This window comes from Bidens hawaiensis, unplaced genomic scaffold, assembly GCF_021521415.1.
Source record: "Bidens hawaiensis isolate Kalapana, Puna unplaced genomic scaffold, B.hawaiensis_p1.1 tig00028432_1, whole genome shotgun sequence".
Classification (NCBI taxonomy): Eukaryota; Viridiplantae; Streptophyta; class Magnoliopsida; order Asterales; family Asteraceae; genus Bidens; species Bidens hawaiensis.
Genome location: NW_027494634.1, coordinates 129,476 through 144,986, shown reverse-complemented (window position 1 = coordinate 144,986; position 15,511 = coordinate 129,476). Strand labels below are relative to the sequence as shown.

At 37.0% G+C, this 15,511-nt stretch overlaps 1 protein-coding gene and 2 pseudogenes across 2 annotated transcripts; 1 reads left to right on the top strand and 2 right to left on the bottom strand.

Moving 5' to 3' along the window:
* The first annotated feature begins 1,491 nt into the window (after positions 1 to 1,491).
* Positions 1,492 to 4,293, top strand: LOC143576943 (plastidial pyruvate kinase 4, chloroplastic-like; annotated as a pseudogene). The gene is made up of 3 exons (XR_013143028.1): positions 1,492 to 1,900; positions 2,398 to 4,004; positions 4,076 to 4,293. The product of XR_013143028.1 is annotated as a plastidial pyruvate kinase 4, chloroplastic-like (transcript).
* A 481-nt stretch (positions 4,294 to 4,774) lies between these two features.
* Positions 4,775 to 7,678, bottom strand: LOC143576944 (spermine synthase-like). Its single transcript, XM_077060916.1, has 10 exons — positions 7,292 to 7,678; positions 6,728 to 6,772; positions 6,570 to 6,646; positions 6,343 to 6,465; positions 6,032 to 6,136; positions 5,884 to 5,956; positions 5,615 to 5,686; positions 5,306 to 5,501; positions 5,055 to 5,184; positions 4,775 to 4,935 (listed from the first exon to the last, which is right to left on the bottom strand). Exons 1-10 carry the CDS (start codon positions 7,407 to 7,409, stop codon positions 4,876 to 4,878), a joined length of 999 nt encoding a protein of 332 aa, XP_076917031.1. The 5' UTR covers positions 7,410 to 7,678; the 3' UTR covers positions 4,775 to 4,875.
* Positions 7,679 to 8,100: 422 nt separating this feature from the next.
* Positions 8,101 to 11,003, bottom strand: LOC143576952 (pentatricopeptide repeat-containing protein At3g49170, chloroplastic pseudogene; annotated as a pseudogene).
* Positions 11,004 to 15,511: the final 4,508 nt, after the last annotated feature.

The window sequence follows — 15,511 nt, the reverse complement described above, 5'->3', positions numbered from 1 at the left end:
AAAATTTCTCATCCCTATGGTCCGGCATGCTAACAAGTTTGGGATAGATTAAGTTGTTCTAAAATGATCTTTTTTACTTCGACTCACAACGGGTTTTGGCCAAAATGAATACGGGTCAAAATGCATGTTTGTGTGTGTACTTATATCTCTACTAATGAAAACCTCAAGTTATAAAAGTACATAGCATCAGTGATGTGATGATAACTTGGTCCTGGTTTCTTATTGTTTACGAAAAGTGTCATTCAATTTTTGTTAGTCTGAATGGTTTATGTAAGTGTATCTCAATATATGGTTGGCTGAATTCTTATGCTAACGTGTATGTAACCATTAAAATTGATCACTACTAAAAAATTATAGGGTGTTATAAAAGTTTTAAGTTCTTCCTATTGGTTCTCAAACTAGCTTACATGCATTTTAATTTTTTTAATCTTGTCATATAAAAGTTTAGGCATCAACCTTCTTGGTATTGCGTGTGTTGGTACGATAACCGTTTCATAACAGACTGATACTAACCGAACTTCCCCACCGCAACATGTGGGTAAAGCTGGCTAGTTTCAAATTAATAAGAAAAAATTAGCATAAGTTACAAAGGTAACGTGTAGGGTGATCTCAAAGAAAAAGTTAACATAAATTTAAACACTTAAAAAATTCAAAAGGTATCGTGTTTGGGGATCAACAACTAAAACATATTAAATATATTAATAGTTAGTTACAAAAAATATATATATATGATAAAAAGCAAATTGTAATGTTGCATGTTTCAAATATATTACTCAACTCTGTCACTCTACTTAGGATCATAACCCTAATAATGATCTCCTTCACACACAAATGGTGGTCAAGAAACAAAAAACAAACAAAATGTTAATTTTTTGGGTGATTCGTCGAATAGAAATATAGGATTCTATGGCTGTTTGGTTCAATCGATTGCGGGCCACTCCATTTTCAAAATCAACGTCTCTGACTTTCTTGCCCCGCTCTCTCTCTCTCTCTCTCCAGTAGAAGGCGGTGGATGGAGGTGGCAGACGAAGATGGTGATAGAAGGAGGCTACAACACACGACTGTAAATGAAGATAAGGCGGCTATGGTACAAGATTGCTCTTGGTTTGCATGTTCAATCAATAACCCATTAGACACCTGCCTCACCAACACTTTGTAAAAATATCCAGTTTGACCCATTCTTAATTTTTGACACTTACCTGCTTGTGGCAGAACTACTCGAATTTATATTTAAGTTCCTGTATTAAGAAATTGCATGCTTGCATTATGTAAGTTAACTTAGATATATTTCTTCTATACATCTACTTACTGCGCATGAGACTATTACCGTTCACGGATCCTAAATCCTAAATCCTGCAAGTTTTATTATTTCATCAAATTGTACTTGTCTTTCTTTGCAGTTTATAGTTTTGATGGCAGCATAAATGTCTTGTTATTTTTTGGCAATTAACAGATCGTTTTGGGGCCAATATTTGCAGGGCATTAACACAACTGAAGCATTGCTGATGGTACCCTCAAACTTAAATGAGAACCCTCTACACTTGTCATGTGGACTTAATGCCAAAATACTAGTTTCAAGGAGTGAGATGTTCCAAAGTTTAAGGGCACATAAACGGGTATTTCCATTGACGCTTATTGTATCTGCTATTCGAAAGGGAAATGATGAGCATGAAAGCATCATTGGTGCTTACGCTGATGATCAATCACTTACAATCTCAAAGAACAGTCGCAAAGCTAATGAAACATCAAAGGAAGCCGCTGCTGCTTCATTATACCCGAGTGAAGATCATGCTAAAGTTCTGGGAAACCATGGAAATCTTCTAGATAAACTAAAAGCTATTCACATGCATGCTTTAGCAATGGAACAATGGAATGCTTCTCGACTAAAACAGTGTCACAGGTTTACATTAATTTATTTTGCTTTATAATGCTATTCCATACGGTTAACTGTTTAAGACACGATTAAACCTGTTAATTGGGCACCTTTTTAAGACACGATTAAACCTGTTAATCAAAAAAATACACCATGTGATTTTTTAATTCTTATTTTTTTTAAATAATTGAAATTAGTAGAGGCTAGGCTCCATCATTTATCCTTGTTGGTACATTAATCTTAAAACTGTGTTATAGACATGAGATATATAGTAGTTAAACGAGTCATATTCATGCTTAATACTAGTGTTAGGCGCGTAGTCTGTAACTTGTTTAACATGATAAGACCTGTCTTGCACTTTTGCCAGCCCTATGGTTAAGCATGATTGATCAAGTCACATGGAAGCAAAAAACTACAGTAAATTGAGATTCTTTGCATAAATCAAGATTTAACTGCTACCTTACTAATCATTGGCTTTCTAAACTTTGGCATGCAATAATATGAGTGTGTTCTTGTATCTGCAGACGGCATGCGATGAGTGCTGCAAACCTTATACACTATTTGGTTCTCAAAAGCCTTGATGTTGACCAGATAAAAGATGACCTATCTTCAGTGGGACTTTTGAACTTGGAAACAATCAATCCATATGTAATTGCAAGCCTTTCTGCAGGAATCCAGATGTTGGAAAACCTAAAATCCACCTCGTTAGTTAGTAGTGACAAAGGTAACGAAAGTCAGTTCACAACAAGTATGATGACAAATAAGGCAAATTCCAACCGGGACTTGCTCATTGGTCCACTTCAAGATGAAAGAAGTCATATCATGGTCACAGTTGGTACAGAAGCGATATCCAATGAAACATTTATTAACGATGTTCTTAAAAAAGGCGCCACAATCATACGTATTAACTGTGCTCATGGTGATCCAAGTGTTTGGAGTGAGATCATCAGAAGAGTGAAGATGAACTCTCAGATGCTGGAGAAGCCATGTCGGATTCTCATGGATTTGGCTGGGCCGAAGCTACGAACAGGCAAGATGAAACCCGGTCCATGTGTAACGAAAATATCTCCTAAGAAGAACGTGCATGGAAACGTGATCAACCCGGCCCATGTTTGGATTGCCCAAAAGGGAGCAGGCCCGCCACCGCCTCATGTATCTCCTGATGTGGTCCTATATGTGGACGGCCAAGATTTTCTCACAAAGCTTGAAATTGGCGATGTGGTTAGATTTAGTGACACGAGAGGAAAACAAAGGTTGCTCAAGATTTCAAAGAAATTCCCTGTTTTTAACGGTGTTGGATTCATGGCGGATTGTACAAAGACATGCTATGTTGAGAACAGAACGGAATTGCATATCAAAGGGAACAAAAAAAGGGCTTCATTTGGATGTGTGGTGGATGTGCCTCCTACTGAGACATTTGTTAGACTAAGAGTTGGAGATTTGCTAGTGATAACACGAGATAGCTCAAACGAAGAAGTAACTTCTTCAATGGCTGGCACGGGCACTCCTAGAGTCACTTGTTCGTCTGGGTATCTGTTTGACTCGGTCAAACCTGGAGAGCCTATTGCTTTTGATGATGGAAAAATATGGGGAGCCATCAAAGGGACTAGTGTTTCAAAATAGTTGTTTCCATTACTCGTGCCGGTCCACGTGGCACTAAACTCGGTCCAGAGAAATCCATTAACATCCCCGAGAGCAAAATTAAGTATGAAGGTTTAACTTCAAAAGATATTGTTGATCTTGACTTTGTTGGCACACATGCTGACATGGTTGGAATTTCATTCGTCCGAAATGTGAATGATATTGTTGTGCTTCAGCAAGAGCTTAAGAAGAGGAAGCTAGAGCAGTTGGGGGTTGTTTTGAAGATTGAAACTAAAGACGGGCTTAAAAACTTGGCTGTCATGATTCTAGAGGCAATGAAGCTGCCAAATCCTTTAGGGGTCATGATTGCTAGAGGCGATCTTGCAGTTGAGTGCGGGTGGGAGTTATTGGCAGATATTCAAGAACAAATCCTGTCAACATGCAACGCAGCACATATCCCGGTTATTTGGGCAACACAGGTACTCGAGTCATTGGTGAAGACTGGTGTGCCTACTAGAGCAGAGATAACAGATGCGGCGTGCGGAAGAAGGTTGTTTATTTGAATTTGTTTTATATGTTTAGTTTAAAAGACATGACTGAAGTGTGTTATACATACTGCAGGGCAAGTTGCATAATGTTGAACAAAGGGAAGCATATTCTGGAAGCCATTGGCACTTTAGATGCCATATTGAAAAGCAGCTCTACAAAGGTGAAGGCTGAAGTAAAACCACTTGTATTATCCAACCACCTCTTTTAATTATATTATATTGTATTGTATTTTAGTCTGTACATAAACTTTATCTAGATTTTGTATTGGTGTTCTTTTTTTCTTGGTGTGGAGGATGGATGACTGTAGCCATTTTGGTATGGTGTTACCATAGCTAAATTATATTTTTACAATGCTAAATTGGTTTTATTTATTCTTTTTTCTTTTTCCACCTTTCATAAGCTTCAAGCCTAAATTAATGTTTTCACAGTTGTAGAGTTTTACAATTACAAATGTTAAGGGTAAATAGTTACACTATGCAACTTTCAAGTTTCAAGGCATAATAATCTGTTGTATCCTCTTTAACCATGTTATAATATTGTAAACCTCTTTTTAAAGATGCACTGCACATCATCATCATCATCTAAATCATCTAGAATGTGTATCACAAATTTCTACCTACTATTGTATAAATAACAATTAAAGTAATATATGCTCAATAACATAAATCTAAATCATATTTGTTATTCTTAAGTGTACAATCACACATCTGAAAGCAAGACGGCGCGTGCACGCATGCGCACACACACAAAATACATTTATCGCTATATATTCAGAAATTCAAAAGAAAGATTCATGAACATGTACAGAAGACAAGCAACCAAACCTCACACAACAGCTGCTCACACGGAACAGTCACACAATGCTAACGACCTTAAAGACAATTCACTTCCCTCTTGACAAAAGAAGGCAAGGCAAAAGCAGCTCTATGCATCTGTAAATCATTTAATATATTATCAGTACTTGGTACTTCAACTTTTTATTAAATACATCAATATATCAAGTATATCAAGTCCATGATTATTATAGGTGCACCAATATAAATATTGTTACCTGAGAGTTGTAGAATCTTAATTCTCTGTGATGCTTGAGTGCTCCCTCTAGCTTCTCAATGGGATTTACAGGAACCTTGAAGTTTACAGGCAGGCCATCTGTTGAGCACAGTATGAATCCAATAACACCACTGCATAAAATATGCCAACATTGAGTTTTCTTTATATTTATATCCCGGCTTTTGTTTGATTCGCTTTTTGTTTTTTTATTATGTTTCCAGATTATAAAATCTTCAACAAAATGAATACTACCTGGGATACGTGGGGACACTTGTCCACGCATAATGAACAGAACCCTTAAATATGTGACGGCAAGTGGTGATCATATCCTCAATAAGATGAGTGTGGAGCCACATACTCTCTGCCATGTTACAAAGAACACCACCGGGCCTTAAGGCCCGCGCTAGCATCTCAAAGAATGGCCTTTCCACAAGCCCTTGAGCAGGACCTGCATTCAGAGAACATGAGTTAAATCTACACAAAGTTTTTTCAATGTATTGATTATCTAAAAAACCATCACGGTCAGATCTTGAAAATGTTAGGGAAACTTGCAGAACATACCCACAGGATCAGACGAATCAACGATAATGGCATCATACTTTCCTTTTGGAGTGTTCCGGATAAACTCAAGAGCTGTCCAAATTAGAAAACAATATTTTAAAATGATGAATGTTAATAAAAACACACTGAACATAGATCACTACTTAAATTGGATGTGAATCCTTAATAATTAAATCAACCATAATGAAATTACAAAGTTAAAGTTGTATTAAACATAGAATAGGATGAATAAAGCATGTGGTCAAAATATAGAAAAGACAAATAATTACCATCACCGACATGGAGATGAACACGGGGATCTTCAAAGCCAACAGCCAACTCAGGAAAGAACCTTTTACCAACCTACAAAACAGAAATTACAGAATGAGCCCCCGTGATATAAAATAGAAATTGAGAGATTATACTTTCATCACATACATCTATAACCATCTTATCTATTTCACATATATCGATCAATTCCACAGAGCTGTGGCGAGATACTTCTCTAAGAACTCCACCATCGCCGCCTCCCACAACCAGAACCTGGTATACACCATGCGATATTAGCCATCTTATCTATTTCACATTAAAGGAACAATATACAAACAATAACTGTATTTGAAAAACATATTCAAGGTAGCATAACATAAAAGCAAGATGTGTGCCCTGCAATGACTCTATGCATTCCAAACGCGGATGCATTAAAATCAGTGAGTACATCTTCATGATACAAATTTCTGTAGAAGTACCTTTTTTGGCGATTCAATGGAACAAAGGGGGAGATGAGCAATCATTTCCTGATAGGCACACTCATCTTTCTCGGTCAGCTGAAGAATACCATAAAGTACAAGCACCTTTCCAAATGTTGCAGACTGTAGAGAAAAGTTGCAACTTCAACATAAATGTGTTTTTTCTAGAAATAAACTGATTCTTCGTAAAGATGATTAGGGACTAGGTTGATCTTCAAGCATGATACCTCAAAAACTAGGACCTCCTGGTACTCTGATTTTTCCTTGAACAAAATCTGTTCTACTTTCAGAGAATGTGCTTCTCCTTCATGCAAAGAAAAAAATGAGCTCAAGTTGCAATCATAACTTACAGGCACAACTAGCATGAACTTGAGTCTTAACATACCTGGCCACATAGGGTTGTTGAAGTACTTGCTTTTACCAACCGTATCTGCAATTAGCAGCATAATAATGATAAAAAGGTGGTTAACAGTCAAGAATCAAGATGCCAATAAACTAACAAGCCTTTAGGAATGATTACTCTACATAATGATAATGAGCCGATTTTTAAATTTACTCCAGGTAAGATATCAACCTAAGGGTGTGTTTAGATGATCGTCTTGAAGTGATTGTCTCATACCAACCAATATTAGTGTGGGATTTACCTAAGGTGTCACACTACTGGTGTCAATGATTATCTTATTATCTAAGGGTCAAACAATCACTTTCTACTAGCAGCAGATAATTTAATAATGTAGAGCAAAATTTGCTTATATACAGTTATTGTATATGTCACAATCACTTTAAGTAATGAAATGTTCCAAAGTCTAGACATCATCAAAAGTGACTATTAGAACTTCAAGCTAACAACACATCCAAACAATGACTTTTCAAAAGTGCATATCCAAACACCCGTAAGAAGTAACAAAGTTTAGAGAAAACAAAAACTAAAAGAAGATGGGATATTGACCTGAGAACCATCCAGAAACAACAGTTGCATGACAATTGGCTCCAACTACTGGGTCAATGGGGAAGGCTTGGGCCTTCAGGCAGCAAGATGGGATATTAGCCTCCATCTTCCCATCCATAGATTCTCTCCAGCTTCAGCCTCTAATCAGCAAAACACGTACCTTACACCTTATATATTAAGCATTCAGCAAGATAACATATATATGAATATTACAAATGAACAACCTATATTATATAACAGCAGAGAATACATAAAGGTTGCATCAAAGAAGAAATCCAGCATAGACACATGGACATCCAATTCAGCAACCATTATATTCTGTTATGAGAGAGAACCATCAATTTTATTCCCCTTCCCTCTTTTGTGAAATTATAAGTAAAAGATATTTACTTTAACAGGAACATTTCACAAAGTGGATTCTAATTAAACGAACCTGCACACTAAAATACTGATCTAAAAGAGGAACACATGGACAGCTACCTAAATTAGCTTAAAATATAAGCTAAAGATCAAGATTCCGTATATGTAATCACACAAGTAAGAAGGGATAAGTAATTAAGTATTGTATATTGATTGAAACCACCAGAGTAGCACTACTTTTCAGTAAAAGGGAACCACCAAACCTCATGATTTTGACTATAAAATAGTCAACTGTTGATATCGACAATAAATAGTCAACTGTTAATCTTGACAATAAAAATTCAACTGTTAAATTTGACTATTAGATCGACTTCAATACATCAAACATGAACAAATGGCTGGTTGCCTGTTACCAACAACACTTCAAACTTCATAAAAAAAACACATATACTACATAAATCATGCATTACACTGATCGGCACATTGACACGTAAAACAGTCAGACCATAACCATTTCCCAGTTGATGTGGTTGACTAATAAATCAAATGTTTAATGCTACTCTTCTCCATGGCTAACTATAACAGTCAAATCATTAGAACTATTTTCTGTACATTGTGGAACTAGCTTGTTTAAATATTGAAAACCTTTTCCTCTATTGTTACAAGATACATACAGCAAAAAATCCATGCATCCATATGTTCATCAACATACACTGGCAACTAGAAAGAGGCAGCCATGAATGAAACACTTAGCATCTTCAAGTCACATATTTTAAAACCACCTGGAAATCATCACCAATAATCGTTGCAAGAACATGACCCGTCCTTAAAATGATGAAATCTATTTGAATCTCTAACCACAATTTCTCTCCCCCTTGCTACTGATATATACTTCATTGCAGTATGGCAATCTCCACAAACCCTAAGATTCTTAAACACCCTTATTGGTTTTGTTTTTGACACGCTTATTAGCCCAAACGCCACTGCAATCTTCTCACTATGTTGAACCAAGTATCGTTCTTTTTCTTCCTTGTCAAGTTCGTGAAGAACAAAATCTGTATCAGGAACGTAACCTAGTTTCTTTATGTCTACTACTAACTGATCTAACTCTTTGTATATCTCATGTGCACGGGGATGACATGTATCCCCTACATAGAACTTGTGAGATTGGTTTTCAGCTTCTATCCAACTGCAACCTGCTTCCTTAATCAAGTTCCTTTCTTTCATGGTTTTTGGGATTTTGACCACGTTTTCCCATTGACCCTTTGAAGCATACAAGTTGGATAACAGTATATAAGCAGATGGATCATTTGGATCCAGCTCAGTGATCATTTTTGCAGATAATTTTCCCAATTCTGTATTACCATGGACTTGGCAAGCTCCTAGTAATGTTCGCCATACCAAAGCATCAGCCTTGAATGGCATTGAGTCAATGAAGTCAACGGCTTTTTCAAGAGCCTGCCCTTCCTAATAAGTCCACCACACATGCATAATGCTCCATCTTTGGGGTTATCTTGTGCTCACTATACATTGAACTAAAGTGTTTCAGACCCTCATTAACCATCCCAACATGACTACAAGCTGATAAAACAGCAATATAAGTGACTTCATTTGGCAAAACACCTGCTTCAAGCATTTCATCGAACGCTTTCAAAGCTCTTTTTGCTAGGCCATGTTTTGCAAAACCAGTAATAATTGAAGTCCATGATATTACATTCCGGTTGTCCATTTTGTTAAAAACTCGAGCAGCTGCTTCTATGTCACCACACCGAGAATACATTGATATCAAAGCATTACATACCCTTTGGTTTGAAGCAAACCCTGACTTCACCAGCCGAGCGTGCATTTCCTCACCCTTTCCAACAGCACCAAGACTGGCTGCTGCACTTAAAAGGCTGGCAAACGTGAAAGAATCGACCCCCGTTTGAGTCTCCTCAAATTTATTAAACATCTTAAAGGCTTCATCAGAACTCGTATTTTTAACATACCCATCCACAATGGCGTTGTAAGATATCAGATTCTTCTCGAGAAGAACTTCAAAAGCCTTTTGGGCATCTTCCATGCTACCAGATCGGGCATACATGCTAATAAGAGAATTGCCAACACAGTTTACAGACATGAGACCTAATTTTACTGCATGGCTATGAACTTGTTTACCAATTTCAAGATCTGAAAGGCTGCCACATGCCTTTAAGACGCTTGCATAAGTGAAATGATTTGGTAAGACATCACCTTGTGTGATCATCTTGCAGTAGAGTTCAATTGCAGCTGTATCAAGACCTCCACTATGTGCATATCCTGTTATAACTGCAGTCCAAGACATCACGTTATGGTTAGGCATCCGTTCGAAAACTTTTCTAGCATCCTCCATAGGCTCAGTAGTCGCACACTTCGCATACATGTCCACAAGACTGCATCCTATATACACATCCCTACACAAGCCTGACTTAATCACCCAAGAATGCATTTGCTGACCAACCGAAACAAAACCCAATTCAGCACAAGCAGACACGGCACTACTCAGCGTAAAGCGATCGGGCATAAACCCAGACATTAGCATACACGAGAACAACTCAATCCCATCTCTATGACATCCCAGCTGCGCAAATCTAGTAATCAACAAAGTCCAAGTAACCGAATTTCTCTCAGGCATTTTATCAAACACCTTACACGCAGACTTCAAGTCATGAAAACCCTTTGCAAATAAATCAATCAGCGCACACCCGACACACACGTCCGACTCAAAGTACCCCGTCTTGATCACAAACCCGAAAATGGCTTCTCCTGTGCAAGCATTACCCCCGTTACAACACGCCTGGATGGCGGCGGAGAAACAAAACTGGTTTGGGTATTCTCCATGTATAAGCATGTCAACAAACGTAAGCAGGGCTTGTGATTCCATTCCGTTATGCGCAAAACATGATATCATGGCACTCCAAGAAACCAAATCCTTTAAGGTGTCATGGGTCATGGAATCGAATATGGCTTTGGCTGTGAGCCAAACCCCAGATTTGGAATAGAGGGTAATGAGGGAATTGAGTATGATATTGTCGAGTTTGAGTCCGGATTGGTTGAGTTTGGAATGAAGGAGTTTGCCAAGTTGGAAGTTACGGGTTCGGACGCAGGATTTTAGGAGGACGGAGAAGGTGGTGAGGTCAGGGGTCAGGTGGTGGTGGTTCATGACGTCAAGTGCTTCTTGAATTCGGCCGGTGTTGGATAGACCGATTAATCGGTCCTTAAATGGCTCGAATTTTGGGTTCTTTATGGTTTTGGTGGATTTGTGAGACGTTTGCGCCAAGCTGTTGGCGGGAGGGAGAGGGAGAGGGAGAGGGAGAATGGAGAGTATCGACATTGTTATTATTATTCTCAAACAAACAAAGACAGAATATATATTTCTCTGTAACTTCAACTTCAGATAGTGAAGAAGAAAGACGAAAGACAATCCATACTCTTTTTTTTCTAAAGAGTTAATTGCAAATATACTTAGTTATATATTTTTTTAAATCTTTTTATGTCATACTTAAATTACTTTATTACATGTTAATTTGATTTTCAAAAATTCATACATCATAGTTACTAATACGCTAGTATATATATACATATATGCATATATATATATATAAATACATACACATAAATGTCAACATACATATATACACAATCACAAATGAATAGACAATTATGCCCCTGTAACCACATTTCTAACAGCCAGTTATTCCAATATACATATTACATGACTAACAGACAAAGACATAAACATAGGCACGCATTGTTCTTAAACACATGCAAATATACATACAAACATACGTAAAGATTAAGTTAACATAAGTTATTCTTAGTATGTTACATTTAATAAACAACTGTACATAAAGTTTATTGATCATATTTTTTTATAGATTTAGTTCGCGTGTGTAAATTGTTTGTGGTTTGGTCTGGCCCGTTTGCAAAAGAAGGGCCCGTTAAAGGATTGAAAGTTGCATACGGATATATCTATCTAATCAACCAACACACTAGAGGAGAGGCTGTTGATTGATGGTTTTAGTCTAAGAAAGAATGTATTAACTATTAATTATTTTTTAATCAGGTTCAGAGATTTATGGTTTTAGTGGCTATCCTCCCTAACTCCACATAGGCGCCACATCATCCGCTTTATCATTTTTTTTCCTCCATCTCACCTAAAAGGAATTTTTTTAATATGTGTGAATGTAGAGAATTTTAAGGCCCGTTAACGTTTTAACCCATCTTGCCTTTAACGCCCCTTAACCCATGAAGAAAGTGATTTCCCACTTGTGCACCGGAGTTTAAAGGATACCCTTATGAGTTTTATGATTTAATTAAACCATAAATGGTCCCTGCCCTGCCCTGCCCTGCCCTGCCCTATTTATTCTTTCGAAACATCTCTTTTACTTAATTAATTATAAGGTCCTCAAGAGTATCATTAGAGATGGCCACCTGTTACCTGCAACACAAGTATCGATCATTACATCCAGGGATAGCAACAAGCCACAAGTTTTGTATCTTTTAAGCGTAATATTTGAAATTTTCTAGAGTCATTGACTACAGTCTACACATTACATCATAAACACACCTTGTTGCCACTTAGTGAAAAGAACATACATGCATTCCTCATTGACTAATCGGAACAGCTGCGTATATATGATGTAGACTTATAGTACCTGTTTAATTAGCAAACCAAATCTACATGGGCCGGTACTTATTATCACCTTTTTTTTATTATTATTTGAGTTCAAGCTTCTTTCGATCTCCTCCATGACTATGTGATGGTTGGGTAAAAGTTAGTTAGTTTTATATATTAATTAGTTAAATTTTAGGTAAATAATCGAACGAACTATGGTACTTCAAGTGTGTTTATGTGCTTTCAAGAACTTGGAAGTTATAGAGTTTAACGAGGATATTTACGAGCTTGGAATGAAGATTTAGAAGTGAGAGATTAGAAGTGCATGCATCACGAGGCACTAAAGAGAATAAAATAATTTTTCCAGGTGAAATTGCATCTTCACGCGTCGCGAAGATGCAGGAGGGGCAACTTCGCGATACGCGAAGTTGCAGAAACCAGGCCCGACTATTTTATCCTTCGCGCAACGCGAATGAGCAAGCCAAATCATCCTTCGCGCGTCGCGAAGATGTTTAAGTCGGCAAAAGTTAGGGTTTTTCACTATATAAACGATTTTTCGACCCTATTAGAGAGATAACAACTTCCAGAGGCAGAATAGAGAGCCGATAGCAGTTTCCGAGCATCCCGAAGCTTCCGGTTTGTCCTAAGATCTTATGTTCATCAAGATAAGTACTTTAACGACTGTGTCGATGTCCGGCTATTCGTGTGTGTTCGTTCTAGGCTAAGGTTTTGTGTGAAATAATGTTAAAAACATATTCTTATGCTTAATGGATAGAGCTTGATTGATTTTATATGAATTTGTTTTGCTTAATTAGTTATTTGGTTAATTAAGGTTTGTGTTTGCGATTATTGATTTGTGTAACGTTTGTTTGGTTGTTCATCAACATTTAGGTAGTGTTTGTTATGAAGGAATGGAAGGTGGAATGTAATAAGCCATTCCAAAGGAATGAAAAAAAACATGTTTGGTTACCATGCATGAATGGAATGGATCATTCCAAATGGAATGAAACTCTTTCCATTTTTAGGATTTTCATTCATTTGGGTGTGGGTGTTTTTTTTCCATTCCTTCAAGGAATGAAAAAGTTAAAAAGTCAACAATCATTATTACTATTATAAAATTATAATTATATTATTATTATTAGTATTATTATTACTATTTTCTAATTATAGTTATTATATTATCATTATATAATTATCATTATTGTTTTGTATATTATAATATAACTATTATTATATTAGAACTATTACTACATTATCAATATATTTTAATTTTAAATTTGATGAGTTAACATTTCACAACGTATATACAGTTTAACGATCTCGTTGCAGCACGAGGTTCTAAAAATACTTATTATGAATATTCATTTATTATTAATATTATTTATTTTTATTTATTTATTCTTATTATTACTAATAAAAATAATAATAATAATAATAATAATAATAATAATAAAGTGATTAATCATTCCATTCTTACATGGTAACCAAACATGACAATGGAATGGTAATTATTCATTTTATTCCTTTGTCCATTCCATTCCCTCATCTATTTCATTACCTCGTACCAAACATACCCTTAGGGTTTAAGCTCTTGTGTCATTGAACTAGAACCATCAAACATTACCGTTGAGTTAGTTGTCCTAGACATAGAATTGGCAACTGTGGAGTCCGGGTTCATTTGTGTCAACAATTCGGTTGAGTTATCGTTTGTCATCATAAATCAAACCATAGGACTAGCAATTATTGCAAAACCAAATACGAGAGAATCTGTGATTAACGTATGGAATACATAACCCGAACCTAGAATGAATACTTTTTATTAATCCTTGTTTACAAATCTTTTTAAGTAATCGTTTAGTTTTAATTAAATCTTTTTTTTTTAAAGCCGCTTGACATCGTCTGTCCGCATTAGTTTAATAATTAACTTAGTAACAGTTTATTAGCACTTTCCTTGAGTTCCTGTGGAGACGACCTTACTTACTCGTACTTATTATAGGTATTTAAATCTTAAAATTAATTGTTTGAGTATGTAACACCCACAAAGTTTAGGTCCAAATTTGACAGGTTTATAAAGGTAAATGACCAAAATTAATTATGAGAAAGATAATGGGAAAAAGTATGATAAAGAATATTATGTTAAAGAACTAAGTAAGGAAACTCCATCCCACATGGAAAGTGGGAAAAAAATAAAAGCACTTTATAAGGAAGGAGTTTTCTATGGTAATGTTCTTATGGGGCTAACCACTCTCACTAGTCCTAGCGGAGGGTGCGAAGCACCCGAAGCGCACGCGCACGGACTCGGACTCGGGCGTAATGTGGCGTTTTGATGGCGCACTTGGCACTTCGCACGCTCGCATCGTCGTGAGCCCATAACGACCACTTTAGTATTTTTGAACTATGGAAGATCGACCAAGAAGTGACAAGATACTAAAGTTCAAGGACTAAAAATAAAAATTCTGATCTCCAGACCCATCGCGATACGCGACGGGTATACAGACTAGATCATCGCGCTACGCGATGCAGTTTCCCATGAGTTTAGAAAAAGGGGGCGTCGCGCTACGCGATGGTCCAGAAGGAAGGGGGTATCGCGCTACGCGATGACCCGGTTAAGTAACCGGATCAACCACATGTCAACATGTGGCAAGATCTTGTGAATTGCGGCGTCGCGCTACGCGACAGCCTAAGGAAAAGGGCATCGCGCTACGCGACGGTAGGCAAAACTTTGCCTATAAAAGGGGGCTACGGGTTTGATGCATTGTCATCCCAAATTCACACTCACTTTCACACACATAACCTTGGGAGGCGTGCCCGACTATTGTGAGATTCCGAGGCTCTGATTTCTCGTAATTCGTGCAAGAACTGGAGTTTTAACGATCCGTAGATGTGTTAAGCGAGCTGGAAGCGAGGTCCTGATGATTTAAGTTTCAATTAGTGATAAGGGAGTAGAAGTGCTGCCGGTGCAAAGCTTAGGCAATTAAAATACACGCATGAGGTAGGGGTTCTGCTTAAGTTATTATTTTATTATTATTATTATAATGATTTAGATTATAGTCGGGAGTATAGCCCGAACATTGATTACTAATAAGCATAACATACCTTTTCATAAGTAAAGGTCATTGTAACGTGGGCACCACTCTTGCACCCGCCAAGCCCTCACTGGTGATGTGGTGGGGCAACCACGTCTATCACCACACCATAACACATATCTCCTTCAACATTGATTA